General features: G+C 35.4%; 1 protein-coding gene across 6 annotated transcripts in view; it reads right to left on the reverse strand.

Moving 5' to 3' along the window:
* The window catches only part of SAFB (scaffold attachment factor B), a 53,812-nt gene that overhangs the window by 18,299 nt on the left and 15,919 nt on the right, over positions 1–19,594 (reverse strand). For all 6 annotated transcript variants that reach the window (XM_069086744.1, XM_069086745.1, XM_069086748.1 and 3 more), the window contains 10 exons: positions 18,502–18,651; positions 18,308–18,390; positions 14,975–15,102; positions 14,741–14,829; positions 13,233–13,339; positions 9,997–10,287; positions 8,616–8,753; positions 8,077–8,119; positions 7,546–7,664; positions 2,733–2,842 (listed from right to left, as the gene is read on the reverse strand). In XM_069086744.1, coding sequence (XP_068942845.1) covers positions 2,733–2,842; positions 7,546–7,664; positions 8,077–8,119; positions 8,616–8,753; positions 9,997–10,287; positions 13,233–13,339; positions 14,741–14,829; positions 14,975–15,102; positions 18,308–18,390; positions 18,502–18,651 — 1,258 coding nt within the window. The remainder of the gene's footprint in view (positions 1–2,732; positions 2,843–7,545; positions 7,665–8,076; positions 8,120–8,615; positions 8,754–9,996; positions 10,288–13,232; positions 13,340–14,740; positions 14,830–14,974; positions 15,103–18,307; positions 18,391–18,501; positions 18,652–19,594) is intronic.

Genomic DNA, 19,594 nt, shown 5'->3' on the forward strand with positions numbered 1-19,594 from the left:
AGGATTATCAACAGTGATATTTTAGTTTTTAAAAATCACATGGTCAATTTGTTAATTCTTGCTTTTAATATCTTCAGATATAGAGGTTTCCCTGTAAAAAAGAGCTTTATTTAGTTTCATCGCATAAATTAAGGCACAGTGCCACACCCACAATTACTGCTATGTTTTTTGACATGTTCAATATTTAGGACTGTTAATTGCTCAACTTGAGTCTTAATATTGTTCCTATAGATTATAATTTTTATTGTACTATGGTCTGTAAAATGTAAGTTTACTATTTTTCTCCCTTTATCCCTTCATTTTTAAGTTCTTGGCAACTTAGCATACTATCAATTTCTGTAAAGGTGCCATGTGATGCTGAAAAATTATTCTTCAAAAATTGTCATTACCTTCACAATTAGGTTCAACTAGAGAAGGTTTTTCTTTTTTAATCTTTATATTAGATTTAACAAGTTATGAAAAACAAATTGTTAAAAGTCATCTAAAATGACTATTTTATTCAAAGTCTTTTCAACTTCAGTTGGCTTTTCCTTTGTGTAATTAGAAGTTATGCCAATTGGTGTATTTAAAGTTAATACAGATTGTTTCATTAACACTAGAAAAGGGCAGGAATTTAAGAATACTTTGAAGGACCAGGCTACATCAACTGATACTGTTTTTTAATCCACAAGGCAAAGAAAATAGAGATAGGATGAAAATGTTTATTTCAAAATAAAATTAAAAAAAATTTGGGTCAGCTTATACATATGGTCCTTTTAGTGTTATACACATAATGCAGTTTTCCAATTTGTTTTCTTGAAATTATTTTTACTACTGACTTATCTGCCACCATGATAGTGAAACTTTCTTTTTGGTAATCATAAGCATACTATATTTCAGTCCCTTATGTTAACTTTTAAAACAAAAAACTTTGTTTTAAATGTTTTCCTTGTATTTATAAATTGTTGGGTTGTTTTCTAATTAACTACAACTTTTTCAGTTTTAAAGATGACTTTGGCCCATTAACATAAAGTTATCATTTCAAGTTTTGTTTCCCCATCATCAAATTACCTTAAAAATAAAATTTAAAACTCAGTACCAGGTAGCTGTAGATTGCTTTATTTGAAACAATCTAATCTTGGACCCTCACTACCCCCAGATTCCTGGCTATATCCTTAAAAAAAAGAAAAGAAAAAGAAAGGAAAAAAAAGTCAGGACCATTAAGTACCTTTATTTATTTATTATTTTTTTTTGCTTGAAACATTCTAGTCTCATTCCCTGGTGTCAGATGTTCCCTTCTTACCCACTGTTCAAACCAGCACTCCTTAATTTCACTTTGTTAATCTCTCACTATCTTTAAATGAAAAATTTCCCTTTCCACTTTTCTAGATTTGTCCCCCTCACCCCTTGTCTGTGCACGCAATTCCCCCCTCCCCCACCCCATTTCATAGGCTTTGTCCATAATTGTTCTCTTAATAAAAAGGCAAGACTTTTTGAGGAAAAGTGACTCTTTCCATCATATGAACATTAAGTTACCACTTGATCTTTCTTGTTACATGAATTTTGTTTTGATTAATTAGTATATCAAATACTTGCTCATCAGTTTTCCTTAGTAAGAAATATGCAAACTCCTTCATCTTACTGGAAATTCTCCATAGGAAAGAAAAAACTGATGATCACGTTCAATTTTGTGATGTAAACTGAGATGCTTAATATTCCATGTCTCTCACATTCCAGAACTGTCTTTTGTTTCTTGTCTTTGAGGCATAGCTCTGTATGATTTAAACCATGTTTTCTTGCTATCTGAAGGGTTTTCTCCTGGATGCCCACAAAATTCTTTAATATTGAAGCTCCAAACTTGGTGACATTCTTGGTCGTAAAATCTGGGAGGGGGATGGGGAGTATCTTCTCCAATTCTAGGAATCTGTACTTTGACCTTGGTTTCCAATATTTCTAGGCAATTCTCTTTTCTGGTATCCTAAAACAGTACAGACTCTTTGTTTCATTGTGTTTTCATAGGAGAGTAATAATTTTCTAGTTATCTGATGAAGCTGTACAAGGTACATTCACTTAGTATGAAGAGACCTCAAGTGCTCTTCCAATTCTGCCACCTTGTTTTGTTCTGATAGTCTTTGTTCCTTTTCTGAAAGCGAATTATGAATCTGCTCTTTCTCAGTGTTTGCTCCTTTAGTGAGATTTCCCACTGTTATGCCCAGATAGTCAAGTCTCATGTCCTTGAATTCATCGAGAGTGCTTGTTTTCTTCCTTGGTTCTTCTTTCTTTTTTTTTCAGGAGCTTTTAAAAGACTTCTAGTTTTTTTTTTGTTGTTGTTTTGTTTTAAAGGGGACAGGTTTGTTCTTTTGCTTCACTGGGTATATTTCTGGCTGTTTTGAGATGATGAAGGGGAGCTGGGATCACATGTTATCAATCACTCTTTTTACCAGAAATCCATCAAAGAGCTTGCACAGTATCAAAAGTCCCATATCATTTTTCATATGAATTGGCTCTGCCATCCTAGATCATTTAAGAAAATCTCATTTTATGGGTGGTGAAACTAAGACCCAGAGTGAAATGACTTGCCCAAGGTCACACTGCAAGTCAGCTGAGGAGCTAAGATTAGGATACAAAAATCCTGACTCTCAGTTCTTTGCTCTTTCCAATGAATGTCCCACTCTTTCTTGTAGATTACTGCTTCTTAATAGCAACAAAACTAAATCATAAAAAGGGAAAGTCTCTACTAGCCAGTCTTTTACCTTGCCATCTCTCATGATCTCGACCCATCATTCCTCCATCTACATTTCCTTGCCATGAGCGATCTTGGTGGTCATCTAGTCTTCGACCATGGTCTCCCCAGTCTCGTCCTCTGAAAAAAAGACACACAAATCTGAATTGGGATTGAATCTTTCTTTTAATCTGGTTCACATAAAAGCAGAGTGTGTTATTTTTCCAAAGGATATCTATGTATTTTTTTCCCATATGATGGTATGCTTAGAGAATCAACTGAAAAACTAGCTGAAAAAATTTACGACTTTTGCAAAGTTGCAGGATAATGCCCCCCCTCCCCAAATCAACATTCCTATGTATTACCAACAACACCTAGCAGCAAGAAAAAGAAAGAGAAATTCCACTTAAAAAATAACTGTAGACAGCATAAAATATTTGGAAGTCTTCGTGTCAAGACAAACTCAGGAAGTATATGAAGACAACGACAAAACACTTTTCACACAAATAAAGTCAGATCTAAACAAATGGAAAAATAATTATTGCTCATGAGTAGATCAAGGCAATACAATATAAATAACAATTCTACCTAAGTTAATTTACTAATTCAGTGCTTTACTAATCAAAATACCAAAAAAAATTATTTTAAAGAGCTAGAAAAAATAAAGAACAAAAAGGTTAAGAATATCAAGGGAATCCTTCTTTTTCCTTGTTCAGCCCATGATTATAATCTGTTACAACATGACTAACATTCAACATGAAGGTATTTGTAGAACCTGTATTTGATTACATGCTGCTATGGGGAGGAGGGGGTGAAAATCTGAAACTTAAGAGATTGTGGAACTGAAAGTTGTAAACTAAAAGTAAATAAAAAGACATCAATTATTTTTTTTTTCTAAAAGGGAGAGTAGAGGTCAGATTATGGTTTTTAAAAAAAAAGAATATCAAGGGAATCGATAGGAAAAAAAAGGGAAAAAAGGTGGCTTAACCATATCCATCTCAAACTGTATCACAAAGAGGTAATCATCAAAAAATCTGGTACTGGCTAAGAAACAGAATGGTGGATCAGTGAAATAGATTAGGTACATAATCCACAGTAGTTAATGACCATAGTATTCTAGTGGTTGATAAATGCAAAGATCCAAGTTTTGGGGACAAGAACTCACTTTCTGACAAAAATTGCTGGGAAAACTGGAAAGCAATTTGGCAAAAACTAGTTATAGACCAACACTGCATACCATATAGCACAGTAAGGTCGAAATGGATACATAATTTAGACATAAAGGGTGATATCATAAACAAATTAGGGGAGCGTGGAATAGTTTACCTGTCAGATCTATGAATAACGGAAGAATTTATAACCAAACAAGAGAGAGCATTAAGAGAAGGAAATAGACAATTCTGATTACATTAAATTAAGGAGTTTTTAGACAAACAAAACTAATGCAGCCAAGATTAGAAGGGAAGCAAAAAAAAAAATTTTTTTTACAAGAAATTTCTCTGAAAGATTTTATTTCTCAGATGTACAGATGTGAATCATATTTATAAGAATATGAGACATTCCCAATTGATAAATGGTCATTATGAATAGAATTTAATAAATGGTCAAAGAATATGAACAGAAACCAAAGCTATCTATAGTCATGTAAAAAATGCCATAAACCACTAGTGATTAGAGAAATGCAAACGAAAACACCCCACACCTACCAGATTTGCTAACATGACAGAAAAGGAAAATGCCATATACTGAAGGGAATGGTGGGAAAATTGGGACACTAATGTACTGTTGGTGGAGTTGTGAACTAATCCAACCATTCTGGAGAGTAATTTGGAACTATGCCTAAAAAGTTATAAAACTGCATACCCTTCGACCCAGCAATTCCACTACTAGGTCTGAATCCTAAAGAGATTTTTTAAAAAAGGAAAAAGACCTATTTATACAAAAAACATTTATAGCAGCTCCTTTTGTAAAGGTGGCAAAGAATTGGAAATTGAAGAAATGCCCATTGATTAGGGAATGGTTGAACAAGTAGTTGTATATGACTGTGATGGAATTCTAACAAACTATAAGAAATGAGCAGGATGCTTTAAAAAAAAAAAAACATGAAAAGACTTACATGAACTGATGCAAAGTGAAATGAACAGAATCTGGAGAATATCATACAGAGTAACAGCAATACTGTATAATGATTAACTGTGAATGACTTAACTATTCTCAAGCAATACAATGATTCAAGACAATTCCAAAGGATTCATGATGAAAAAATGCTATCCACCTCCAGAGAAAAAATTGATGGGAATCTGCAGATCAAAGCATACTTTTTAAAAACTTTTTCTTGTGTTTGTTTTTGATCTTTTTTCTTTCACAACATGACTAATATGGAAATATGAATGCTTATGTATAACCTCTATCAAACTGCTCATCTTTTTTTTTTCTTCACTTTTTTTTCTTTATTAATTGGTTTACTTTTAGTTTACAAGATTCATTACCACATTCCTTGAGTTTCAAATTTTCTCTCCCTCCTCCCCTCCATGGCGGCATACAATCAAGTATAGTATCTGCAAATACTTTTGCATTAGGCATTAGTCAGGATATAAAGGATTGTATCAGATGGAATGAAGAATGGGAAAGAGGAAACAAAACCAAATAAGAAAAAGAAAAGGAGCAAGTAGTTTGCTTCAATCTGGGTTCAATCACAGTTCTTTCTCTGGATGTAAACATCTCTCTCCATCATGAATCTTTTGGGTTTGACTTATGACTCTGGACTGCTGAGAAGAGTCCAGTTTATCAAAGCTGGTTGTCACACATATGTTGTGTCTGTAATTGTGTACAAATTTCTTCTGCTTCTACTCTTCTCACTCAGCATCAGTTTGTATAAGCCTCTCCAGGTAAATATGAAGTCCATCTGCTCTTCGTTTCTTATAGCACAACAGTATTCCATAACAAGCACATACCACAACTTGTTCAAGCCATTCCCCAATTGATGTGTACCCCCTTAATTTCCAATTCTTTGCTACCACAAAAAGAGCTTCTATAAATATTTTTACATTGGGTCTTTTCCCCACTTCTATGATTTCTTTGGGATACAACCCTAGAAGTGGTATTGCTGGGTCAAAGGGTATGAAATAATTTATAGCCCTTTGGGCATAATTCCAGATTGCTCTCCAGAATGGTTGGATCAGTTCACCACTCCACCAGCAATGCATTAGTGTTCCAATTTGTCCACATCTTCAGCATTTGTCATTTTCCTGTTTTGTCATCTTAGCCAATTGGACTGGTGAGATGTGGTACCTCAGAGTTGTTTTGATTTGCATTTCTCTAATCAATAGTGATTTAGAGCATTTTTTTCATATGTTTATAGATATCTTTAATTTCCTCCTCTGAAAACTGCCTGTTCATATCCTTTGACCATTCACCAATTGGGGAATGACTTGTATTCTTATAGATTGGACTCAATTCTCAGTACATTTTAGAAATGAGTCCTTTATCAAACTGCTCATCTTTTCAATGAGGGGGAAGGAGGAAGAGAATTGCTGGCTGCTCTTTGCAAACCAGTCTATTTCCTAGCCACCTCCTTAGTCTTGACCCAGAGGTGTGCTGGTAAATGCTTCAATTCTCAAAACAAAAAGTTCTCTAGATGCTTTAAAGTTTAATCCCTGTCATTCATATTTTATCCATCACTTTTAAAAAATCTAGACAATCAAAAACAACAAAAAAAATCAAGCCCAGATTTGTTGTTTGTAGATTTCTAAGGTTTAAATATTCACACTGAAAATATAACAAGTGGCTTTCTGGGGTCCCTTTAAGTTGGCTCCAGCACGCTTCTGACCCAACCTCACCAATTTATATGTTTGGAACTGTGAGCTAACATTGTTACATATTTAGAACACAAGTGACAAGGAAAATTAGTTGTAAAAAACTTAAAAGAATTATATTCTCCTAGTTATATGCCACACTGTCTCCTCACTATACTTCTTTTAACCTGAATAGCTAAGACTATATACATTCAAATCTGAAGACAGCTGTGATAGTAAAACACTCAAGAACATTTTTTATTTCATAAACATGCTTCACTTCATTCATGTACTTCATTCTCCAGCCACCTTTTCACTAGTTGCTTTAGGGTCCCCCTCATATCCCTTTGCCCTTCTCTCATTTCAGATGCATAGGCCTCTTCCCTTTTTCTTTAACAGGAACCATGCCCAGGGGGAACTAGCTCTTTTACCTCTCAAAACTTTTAGCCTGAGGCCTGCTTCATTGCCCTACATCTAGACCTCATTCCAGCCATGCTTCATTTTATGCCTGGCCATTTTCTTCCCAGCTGCCACGAACCCTCTCTATCCACCTTCAAGTTTAGGATCCATAATCAAATCCAACCTGCAATTACTTCTAGAAAGTGGCAGTCTACTCACCTATGGCTTCATATACCACCACATGTAAACCTTCTAAATCAAAATACCTTTCCTGGCCACCAATACCTCTTTTATGTGCACTGGCCCCCCCCACTTTGAATGTAAGCTTCTTGAAGGCAGGAGCTGTTTTCGCTTTAGTATTTCTCCTCCCAGTGCTTGGCCCAAAGCAGGTATTTGATATATGCCTTTTCTTTCTTTCATTCATCTATCCATCCAACCATTCACTGATATACTTTCTTTCAATCCACCTAATTCCCTGAAACAACTATCCTTTCTCTTCATTTCAATGGCCAGTGCTATCACACTGAAAGTTCCAATGGGAGGGCAGGTGGGACTAAATCTTTTAAAAAAAATTTCCCACAGAACCTCGAGAACTCATTAATTAATTAATTCACTGAACAAATAGGTATGATTTGTTCATTTCATGCTAACCTGGGTGGAGGAGGCAGCCCTCTTCCTTTGCTCATTCTCTTCTCAGAGCCATAACTGCTCCACTCATCTCGAGATTCTCGTCCACGGCGATCTGGTCCTCCACGGCGTTCTGCATAGTGCTTAAAAATTAAACAGCCAACAAAGAATGTTTTAGTACCAATTTATACATTACTCAGCCTTCCAGGCAACACAGCAAAGGGTGCTATTAGTGAAAATGACCCTGTTACTGGCTCACTTAAAAAGTAATATATTTTATTATTTCTAAACTCATTGAGTGGGGTGGCTATTGTCCTTCTGTGAACCAACATTTTATAGGTTCTTCAGATTAAATTCCTGTTCAAGTGCAGATGCTGTAAACACTTCACCAATGGAATGAATGGGAAACTGATTTTTAAAAAACTCAAGCTAGGCAAGAATAAATAGCAGAATTACTTCTTGCTGAAAACCCCCTTTACTAATTTTTTTCTCCAAGTACCCAATGGAGGCAGAAAAGCAAAAGATCTGAATTCCACTAAGTTCCATTTAACTCACCTGTCCATCTCTGTCTCCCATCATTGACCTTGAACTTTCTCTCCTGAGGGAAAAAGCAGTAATACTTGTCATATCATTTAACTAATAGATGATTCTTGTTAATAAAATTATACACTTGGGCCCTATACAAAGAGAAGGATTATTCTCATACACAAAGGTTACCATAATTTACTGACTTGGAAAAAACAAGACAAACTCATTCACAGTAAAGTAAATAACCTTTTTCAGAATGAATGCTATCATCTAAAATGAAAGGTGGTAAAACACAATATACACCAAAATCACAACATTTATGGCTATTTATAAACCCACAAATATTGCACAAGTTGATTTTATTATTTATGAATCAATTCCTATACATCCTCTAAAAAAAAAAAAAAAGAAAAGGATCTCCTTCATTTCTCAATTTTCCCAAGTAAATCCCTTCATGCCTGCAACTGTAACAAGAAAAGCTGGCTTTAAGATACACTTTCCTTAAATATGTGTAACAAGAAAATTATTTCATTTTTATCCCACCCCAGAGTTTGCAATATACCAACCTGTCCACTGAATGATCCTTGTACCGGCCACGATCTCTATGGTCAAAATCATGGAAGCGATCTTGGCGGCTAAATTCAGAACGGTATCGGTCATCCAGTGCTGCCCTCTTTCCTTCTGGCCAATAGGAATCATCTCGCCTAAAAGGAAAGCAGAGATTTCTATTAGTTTAGTGAAAGAGGGGAAAAAAGAACAAGCCTTCTTTTCTTTCAATCTAAATCTCATTGATAATGTCAATTATTAAGTTATGCTGAGGAGACTAAGTCTCGTAGCTACCATTTGTTACCATTAAGTGGATTCAGTGATGGGACTCAACAATGTATTAATAATAAAATATTATTATTAACATAATAAAATGTTAAATTTTTCTGAGACAGCATACTCTTTTCTGCATGTGTTTAAAGATATTTTTTAGCATAAAAAACATCTGCCCCAATTTGAATTTAATGATTTAACCCACTTCTTTTATCTACATTAAAAAAGAGCTTAAATAAGAATATATTTTATCTTTACAGAATATTAAGCCTTGTTTGATAGAGGAATGAGAGAAGTTTTATTTCAGTATGCCACAGTAGAAGGAAAGATGTTGCCATATTAGAGTTGAAGTCTGGATTCTTTAAGCAGCAGATAGAGGCTTGGCAACAATACGAAGTACTTTTTACACTTTAACAATGAAAGTTTCATTAAGAAAACCTAACATTTAGACTATTACTGACAAAAGGTAGGACCACACTAATATGGATGACCCACTTAAATAAGAATAAAACCGTGTCTTTAATAATTTTTATAAACTGCTACATATGGTATAACACAGAGAGATGGCAGGAAGATCTGGGTACAAGTCCTGCCTACGTCACATAATGGCTGCATGACCTTTCAACACTACGCAATTCTAAGAAGTTGCAAAGAAAGGTGCTAACCTGTGTGGAGGGAGTTTTGAAGCAAGGAGCTGTCTATAGCAATGAAATCATAGGTGTGGTGCCTACTCCTAATCCAAAATTTGACAGGGACTGAAGAGTGGGGTATAATTAATGTATCATTACCTAAAAGTCTCAACCTCCCCACTTTCCACATTCCCAAACTAAAATGAAAAGATTTTTATCTTTGTTAATGATTTACACTACTTTTGTCTACATGTTCATATTACTGAGCATATAAAAACCTGTGGTTTGAATTCTGAAAGAGCAAGATTTTGAAGCATTTTTAAAATGCTGGCTATCATTATTATAACTGGTATTACTTGACCTTTACTATCTTTCCAAAGCAATATGGAAATTTCCTAAAGGCTGTCTAACACATAACACAACAGTATGCCAGCTGAAAGAATAAGGAACTCATTTAAAAAATTCATTCAATGTTTCTCAAAAATAAAATTTTACTTGCCTGCCATCCACGTCGTAAGGGCGTCTGATTGCGGGTCGTCTTCCTTGTTCATAACGGAGTGCCAGATGTCGGCGGAGTTCTTCCCTCTCCCTAAGAATTCGCTCTTGTTCTCTGCGCCTCTCATATTCTATATGCATCCTCTCCCTCTCCAGTCGCTCTCTCTCCATTCTTTCTCTTTCTAGACGCTGTCTTTGAACCGCAAGTCTCTCACGAGCTATTTCCAGGCGTTCTCTTTCTTCTCGCTCCTGTAAGGCTTGAATTCGTTCCTCTCTCTCACTCCACTCACATGCTCTGAATTAAAATAAGAGATAATCAAATCTTTTCGACTCTAATGAGACACTATAATATAATCAGGCTGACATGATTATGAGAGTCATTTAGATAAAATGTTAGAATAGATTAGAACTAGAAGCAAGCTGAAAGATCAAGTGTGATCCCCTTACATTTGTTAGATGAAGAAAGTAAGGCACAAAAGTAAAAGTATTTCAGAATTTATTAAAAAAAAAAAAGCGTGCACACCAGAATCCAAATCTGCCATTAACTAACGTTAAGAATCAGCTGAGGAGATGAAGATGGATAATGTAACAGTAGTGCAAAAAGCACTTAATTTAAAGTCAGAAACTGTTGGCTCTGGCATTATTCTGCTTCAAATCAGTTCACATTTCTGAGCTTTTATTTTCTAAGCTATGAAATGAAGGGGTTGGAATAGATAACTGAAATTGCTCCTGTAAGAAAGAAATATATTGCTTTAATTGAAAAACAGGAATGAATATGAGGTGGAATAGAGGAGAAATAACTTTATCAGTATGATGACGACAATGGGAAGGGAAAGTACTATACAATTAGAAAGTAAAAACAGATGAGAGAAGAAATTACTGTCTTCCCAAGAATGAGACAGTAGAGCCATAGAAACTATCAGGCAACAGATCACCTAGGAAGGAGCACTCAAAATGGCATCAGTGGAAGCTGGTACTTTCCTCCACAGGGGGTACTGAGGCAGTAACCTGGCCCAGTATTTTGACCTGCTAACAACAAAGTCCTTTTGTCTTCCTTGAAATAAAATAACAGAACTTCTATGAATTATTGAAACAGATGACAACTACCCACTCTTGGTAGTTCACACTACCAGAAGGAACTTAAAACACTTTCCTAATGACTAGAAGTCTTAAGCAAGAAACTGAAGACTATAAGGGAACACTCTTGTGTTTTCCTAACTAATATCCACTGAAGACGAGGGATGCAGAAGAGAAAAATTAATTTGCAAAATGGACAACTGGACAGTGGTTTAAGGTGGTGGTTATTTGAGAGAACTAAGAATTTTGGATCATGGCTTCCAAGGGTTGACAGATAACTGGTCAGGGATGGAGTACACCTAACAAGGGCCTTGCCAAGAGTGAGCTTTAAACTAAAAATGAGAGCAGAAAACTCTATATCTTCACATTTAGATATTATATAGAACAGCCACAAAGAATGAAAAGAACAGCAGATGAAACACCCTGAAATTCACAGAAGACAAAATCCAAAAAAGGAGTTAGTAGTAAAACCTATGGCTTCAAGTGTCTATACACAAATGCCCAAAGTTTAGGCAACAAATGGTCTTAATGCAAGGGGAGAAATTTTGTTTCAGGGATATAACTGGGACTCATTGGAATGAATCTATGACAGAACTATGACTTTGGATAGGTGTACTTTATTCCAAAGAAAAAGCATAGGTAAAAAGGGGTGAGGAGATAGCATTGTATATTAAGAATATATATGCATGTAAGGAATTCCAGGAATGAGAGTATGGAAGCATGACAGAGAGTATTTGGGTTAAAGTCTAAGAACGACAAATAAAAGATTCTGTCAAAGGAGTATAGAGACCACACGAACAAAGAAGATACAGAGAAGTAGTTTGTGAAGTCTATCTCATGCCTGGCCCAGCAGCAGAATAGTGACTTCAACAATTTCTTGACTTAATGATTTTATCATTCAAAAAAAGGAAGAACCAACAAAGAGGAATTCTCTTCTGGATATGATCTGGATCTGGAGAGCAAAACAAGGAACAGCAAGTAGAAATTGCAAAGAGGCCAATTTAGGCTTGGTAAGTTCCTTTTCTTTAGAAGTTCTGGGCAGAGGACGGACAGATCATTCACTGATTACAAAATAGTGGGGGTTTCTTTAGTGTATGGTGTGAACTAGTTTGTCACTGAGGTCCCTATCAACTCTCAAATTTGGAGATTCAATACAGCTCTATGTGATCATATAGTAAAAGAGTCAAACCAGAAGGAGATCCTGTAATTGACGCTCTATTGGAAAATCACCTTTTAAAAAACTGGAATGCATCTGAAATATTTTTTAAATTATGAGATTTCATAAAAATACGAAAAGTACAATTTATTGCGCCAGGCACAGGTATTCATCCTACTGGCCATTGAGATCTATTATATAATCTTTAACCTGCTCTTATTATTCATAAAGTTCTAAGGATAATAAAAACGCACAGTACAAAATCTTTAAAGATAGAAAATCCCTGGAAAATCTGGGCTCCCCCCAAATTAGAAAAATTTATCAGTAGGCATGAGTTGGGGAAATGGGTGAACAAACTGCAGCATAGAAATTCAATGTAATGTTATTGTGTTTTAAGAAACAAAATATGAGGAATTCAGAGAAATATAGAAAGGCTTGTATGAGCTGATGCCAAATGAGGTATACAGAACCAAGAGAATATTTATAAGGTCTACACTAAGTGAAATAAAAAAACACTAAAATGAGGCTGAGCTAGGAGTAGTTCTAATGACCAATCTTAGTTCCAACAACAGATAATCAAACATACTTTCCTACTTTTGTGAGGTACAAGACCCAGGGAATACTTTATTGTATTCACTCTAAATTCTAGTCATGGTATTGGATGGTTTTACCTAGTTGTATTTTGTTATAAGGAAGGATTCAATGGAGAAGTAGAGGTGGTAGTAGTGTGTGTTATATTACGAAATGATGGATATCAAAACAAAAGTCATTAATAAAACATTAAAATATCTGGGCTTCTAATACCTATGTGACTCCAAATCACAACTTTTCTGGACACATGTATTAAAATGTTGAAGTACTAGACAATTTATAATGGTTTGTTTATGCTGTAAATCCTGATTCTATATTTAGAGCTGCCAAACTGTTCACAAATTGAAATACAATCCTAGGAGATGAAAATATGACAGCAAATCAGAAAAGGCAACCAATAATTTCTGTTAACTTACCTTCGGGACTCTGAATCTCTCATCTTCCGCTGGTCTCTGGACTTATCAAATGACACAACAGACCGCTTTTCTCTACTGGCAGATTTGCGATCTTGGCTCTTTGAGACCTGAGTTTTTAAATGTGAATTATAAACTTTTAAGTGGAAAAGAAATTGAGAAAGCAAACTTAAGGGCAGATGTATAACTTTTAGCTTTATCTAAATACTAAAAGAAACAAGTTCTTCAGTGTGTCAGGTAGATTCTTTAAGGAGAGAAGGATTAACATTTGCACTAACTGTGATAATGAATTTATTCAAGTAAATGGATTTCTGCTCAACACTTATTATCAATGACTTCAATGACAATATATAGTCAACTTATCAAATGGGTACATGGCAAAACTGGGAAAGATAGCACATATGTGGATGACAGAAATGGGATCTAAAAAGCTCTAGAGACTGGAGATATTCATAGAAGCTATTAAGATGAAATTTAATTTGGATAAATGTGAAGTATTCCAGGTAGATTTTAAAAAGATAAACTTCATGAACTGAGAGGAGAAGTGTGGCAAGAAGGCAGTTTTAATTACTTTAAAAAACAAAAAAAGTCTGGAGATACAAGTTGCCAGTGTGGTATGGAAATAAAAATCTCATCACTTTAGACTCCATTAGTAACAGCAAAATGTTCAGATTTAAAGAGGTGATGGTCTTCACATATATATTATGCTCTAGTCAGCACCTCTGAAGCACTGTGCTCAGTTATGGATACCACATTTGAGCAGGGATATATAAGTTAAACAGACTTTTTTCATCTTCCAAAAAATGGCCTGCTTCCTTGGGTCAGTTTTCATATTCCTCAGCAATCAAAGCAGAGTGTGAATGGTCTCTTTTGGAGATTGAAGTGGTTCATAATGTGGATACAAGGTGGGCTATATCAGGGTTTCTTAAACTTTTTACACTCTTGACCCCTTCAGTGCTTCTTAAACTGTGGGTTGTGACTCCTTATCTAGCCATTAGATAACACTTAAAGTACCAATGAACTGTTTAACTATATATGATTCTATAAACTAATGAACTAAATATTTATTATGTGGTCAGCATTATGGAAGAGTAGAAAGCATAAGGTGTAGTTCCCACCTTCAAGGAGTTTTTGTGTATAAAGCAGTAAGAATAAGAAGTTTCAATTTTTAAATCTAAAGTAAGATTCCATTGAATTAGTTAAATTAGGTAAAATTTCAATTTTACTTTGTTTTCCAAAATATACTTAAGATAATTACAAATGCCAAGTAAGAAAGTATAGTAACATGAAAATTAAATATACTGTCATCAGAGGTTTTTTTTAAAAGTATAATGACAGATCCACAATTAATCAAGGAAAATAGTTATATTTTCTCTTAAAAAAAAAAAGAGCTCAATGGGATGAAATCTCAGTATGTCTAATTCTTATAAAAAAAATTAAAGATACTTTCATATTATGAGTTTACCCAAATGCGCATAAAAGGTAGAAGATGTTAATTAAAATATACTTACTCCCTCTTTTCCTCCACTTGTTTTTACACTGATAACAGGTTCGCCTTTGGATTTGTCCATTACTACAGTCCTCTCTGTACCTCGACTTCCTATATGAAATACAATTAGAAATCCAAGATAAGCAGCATAACCCTGAAGTGGTAAAATACACCTCAACATAGTGTGTAAGCAACTGAACAAAGACAACCCATCTGATATAAAGAGAATGATACTGTTATTCTATTATTAATGTACCTGACTTAGTAGCTCTAGCACGATCAGATCCGGGTTTCTGTTCATCTTTATCCTTCTCATCACTTCCATCTTCTTTTCTGGTGTCATCTTTTTTGTCCATTTTATCATCTCTTTTTATGTTGGTAGACCTAGGAATAATTTCACACCCCCCCCCCCACACACATTAGATTAAGTAACAAACCATAATTTGAATGTTCCAATATCTAGTATAAGACGGTTAATTACTGCCTAATTTTTCTCTCCTCACTCAACCAGCAACATGCCATTTTAAGTAACTTGGAGATGTCCCAGGGGGCACTTCAAATTCACTTTGTCCATAATTAAGATAATTATTTGCTTTCTCCCAATCAGTCAATAAACATTTACTAACCATTTGCCAGGCACCCAATCTTCCATGTTTGAAACTTTGCTCTTCCTTCTACCGCATCCTCCCTTTCTAATCAGTTAACAAATTCAGTTTATTTTACTTCTGCAACACCTCTCCCAACTAACCCATCCTTCTCTATTCCCACAATAATCTTAGTATATAGCACTCTACTATAAATCAGGGCAAATTCGAATACATTCTTAAAAGGTCTTCATGGTTCTACTCCCTCCCCTTCCAAGAAAGCCTGGATGTCATTTCCAGACTAATCTTACTTATGCATCTGTGTGGGCAAGCCACTGCTCAAAAATCTTTAATAGTTTCTCATTGTCTAATGAATAAAATGTAATCTTAGGCACTCAAGTACCTCACCTATCTGATGTCACCCCCTACTTTTTCAGCATAATCCTATATCACTACTCTGCATTCTCTATACTCCCAGCCCAACTGGACATGTCTGCTGAATGAACATTTCCAGCATTTTCTCTCTGCTGTGCTCAAGTACTCCATATGCCCTAACACTCATCTTCTTGAGAAGTTGTGTGGTATGATGGAGAGTACTCTGGACTTGGAATCAGAAGTGACTTAAAATCTAATTTTGCTGGATAATTTATAGCATAGCCTTTAACTATGGATGTACCTTAAGGCTGTCCGACTTCATTAGTGCCTATGGATTTAATTCCCAGATCTATATATTCAGCCTAAGTCTCTCTGTTGAGCTCCAAATCTGTATCTCCTACTAGAGGACATTTTAAATGGATGTCCTTTAGGAACCCTAAACTCAACACATCACTGTTTGCTCCTCCAAAGCTACTCCTCTTCTAGATTTTCCTATTTCTGTTGAGTTATCCAGGTTTAAAACCTTGGAATCATCCCTAAAGCCCTGCTCTCCCCCATCTATGTAGCTTATCTAGTTGCCAAGACTGATCCATTCTACCTCTATATCTCTAGCATCTGTTCCCTTCTCCCCAGTCATATGGCATCACCTTAGTTCAGGTATTCATCACCTCTCTGGATAATCAGCCCAGATCTCAAGTCTCCCTGCTTCCTTTTCTCTACGGTTTTTAAAGTTTTTAAAGTCCTTCCACCTGGCTCCAATTGAGTTTTATATTCTCCTTCACAGACTATGGAATTTAACTAAACTAATCTTTTTATTGTTTCTCACATATGATATTCTAAATTCCATCTCCTAGCTTTTCCCAACTGTCCCTAATGGTTAGAATACATTATTCCATTCTGCTTCAAAGAAATCTTCATGTCTTTTCTTTCATAGTTTAGCTCAATTGTCATTTACAAGAAACCTTTCCTGATCTTTCCAACTACAACCCCCACCCTCACCCCATAATTACCTTGTTTATTTTGTAAATGTTTACATGTACAGCTCTGTCCCTGTAAAGAGTAAGTTCCTTGAAGATAGGAACTATTTCATTTGTTTCCCCAGTACCTAACAGTACCTGACACATGGTAGGCACTTAATAAATATTAATTGAGTTACTGCCCTAATTCAGTTTCCTATTTGTAAAATATGGATCAAATGAAAAAAAAAAGTGGGCAAAGCACTTTATAAATTTAAGGCAGTCTATAAAATATCAATAATTATTGTTATTTACCTTTCCCCTAAAACCCAATTCAAATTCAACCTCTTCACTATGACTTCCCTGTTACAACTCAGCTGTATTTTGTACCTCTTTTGCATGCTCATGAATTGTTTTGGATTACTGTAATGGCAAGCAAAGAAGTTCTTAGCACCTTGTTTCAATTATTTAATTATTTAGCATCTTGTTTCAGTTTAAGTTTCTTTTGAGGCTTGCCCATGATTCTATCAAGTCTTCGTTAAGAAACAACTTGTGAAACTCACAGTGGGAAGAACTTGCTGATGCAACAGGAAGGGGCAGAACAGTGGGAGCTAATGACCATATATAAGGAGAAGCCCAAGCTGGGAAAGAGCAGAACTGAGAAGGGAACTCTTGTGGTGGCAGAGTTGAAAAGGAGAAAACGTGGTATCCCAAGCCCTCTGTTTATCTCTTCTGTCTGTGTTAATTTTTGTGTGTAATACTTTGTACAGAAGCCCTGGGACCTTACTGGAAGCCCTGAAAGAGGATTTTGGATGTCCTGTGACTATACTGAGGATTTGTATTGAGTTCTCAGAGAGACAGTGAATTGATGATGGTGCTGGCAATGTTCATGAATGCTATTTTCACTCTGTTAAGCTTTATCTTCCCAGAAACAGTAACTATGAAGGTCTTCAGGTGGACTGGACACTGTGAGCTTCAATATGGAACGGGAACTGGATGAAGAACTGGACAAGAAGTTGAGAGATGCCTACTTTTGAATCCAGGTGACAGCTGGGTAGATTCAGGCAAAAGCTGGGACCATGGAATCTGAGAGCTAGCCTCAGAGTCAAGAAGAAAAGAGCTTTCTTTGGGTACTTAATACTGATTGATATCATGATTTAATGGGCCTAGGGGTGGGAGAACTTTGTAATATGTACCTTATACCTCTTAAGGATGACTGGAAACTAATCTCCAATTGAGAAGAAAGACTTTTTGACTGAGAGATTAAGACAATGTGACCTAGGGGTGGAGAACACCAACCTTTGTATTTTGTGTCCCTTAAGGAGGCATGCTCCTTAAGGATGACTGAGTTAAGGACTCATTGAATGATATCTTTTGTTTAAAACTATGTGGCCACTATAAGTGATTAGTTGTTATGTTTTAACACTGTGAATGCTGTACTTTTGTTTCTGTGAATGTTTTGCTTAAGTGTATTGCTGAATGGAGAGTTCACTATACTACATGATCAGAAAGTTAAAGTTGTTCACAGCAGCAGTCCTCTGGAAAGCTGCTAGTGCTTGGCTTTACAATTATAGAATTGTATTAGTGGAGCACTAGGAAGTTATGGACTAAGATTTACCAAAAGGATTAAGTAGATCAACTATATTTTCAGTTTTTAAAAGTTAAGACAAATACCTGTCACTGTTAGTTGATTTCTCTCTCTTCCCATCACTTTCTCTTTTGTCTGAAGTTTTCTTACCAGCAGGTTCATTTTTTGTCTGAAATCATATTAAAAAAAAATTCAAATTACAGAAGCAAAACAGGGTTACATGATCTAATTTCTTATAAGTAACTGTTCATACCACCACAAAGGGAGATTTAGAACTTACTTTTTCTACTGAGATCATTTTCCCATGAAGTTCTGTCTTGTGAAGATGGTTAATACATTTTGTTGCTTCCTCAGATGTGGACATTGTGACAAAACCATAACATCGAGCCCCAGGACTTCGAGCATTAGTGACCACCTTGGCACCAACAACCTTTAGGAAAGAAACACACACTAGGCATAACTTTATGTATCATGCCAGCTACAAATTATCATTTACAAGGAAAGGAAGAGGTTAATACCAGCAAGAGGACATTATTAAAGACTGGAAGATCCAACATGCATGTCAATAGCTACATATGCCACCAACCCTATAATCTTCCACCCTTTCTTGGGATAGTTTAATTACTTAGCAATCAACTTTATTGTGTTATTGGCAGAAGATGGAAAAGAAACTAGACTAAAAGAAAGAGGATGGGCACTGTAGCAGGTGAAGGCACAGACAACATACACTTTATTGTTGTGGTTAATTGTACAGATGTCATTTACTTTTTCTATCCTATGGCAACATTCCTAAAGATTCATAATTTCATTACTATAAGTTCCCTCTACTAAAGCCCCTCTTGACCTTAGTAGACAGTTTCAACAGTTGCTAAAACTAAAACAAAAACCAGTTTGCCTAGTGGACAGATTTCCAAACAATGAACTTTGATGCTAGTCTAGCCATCAGAGAAGAGATGCTCAAGCATGTCCAAGTCTATAATATGAAATCTTGCAAGCTTAGCAGGATCCACAAAATGTGCATTCTATGGATGAAGCCTTTGAGAATCCACCTCCACACTATGATGAGGTATCAAGAGTAGGATTTTAGTGGAGTTTTTACAACTAATCATTATTGAGAAAGAGGATCAATCTCTTCGCAAAATCAGTTCGTGTGGTATAACAGAAAAGAATATTGGACTGGGAGTCCAAGTGACTGTTACCATAAATTCTTTTTTGAAATTGTAAGCAAAATTACTACATTACACAAAGAATAGACAACCATTATACAAGTATCAATGTATGATTCTGATATCATACATGTAGTTTACTAGTTGCAGTGAAATCACATGCATGTCATATTTTGAATGATTTTCACTGTACTATGAAAATAGGAG

This window comes from Petaurus breviceps, unplaced genomic scaffold, assembly GCF_028583685.1.
Source record: "Petaurus breviceps papuanus isolate PSGF00001 unplaced genomic scaffold, PetGlider_PUasm1.0 180, whole genome shotgun sequence".
Taxonomy (NCBI): Eukaryota; Metazoa; Chordata; class Mammalia; order Diprotodontia; family Petauridae; genus Petaurus; species Petaurus breviceps.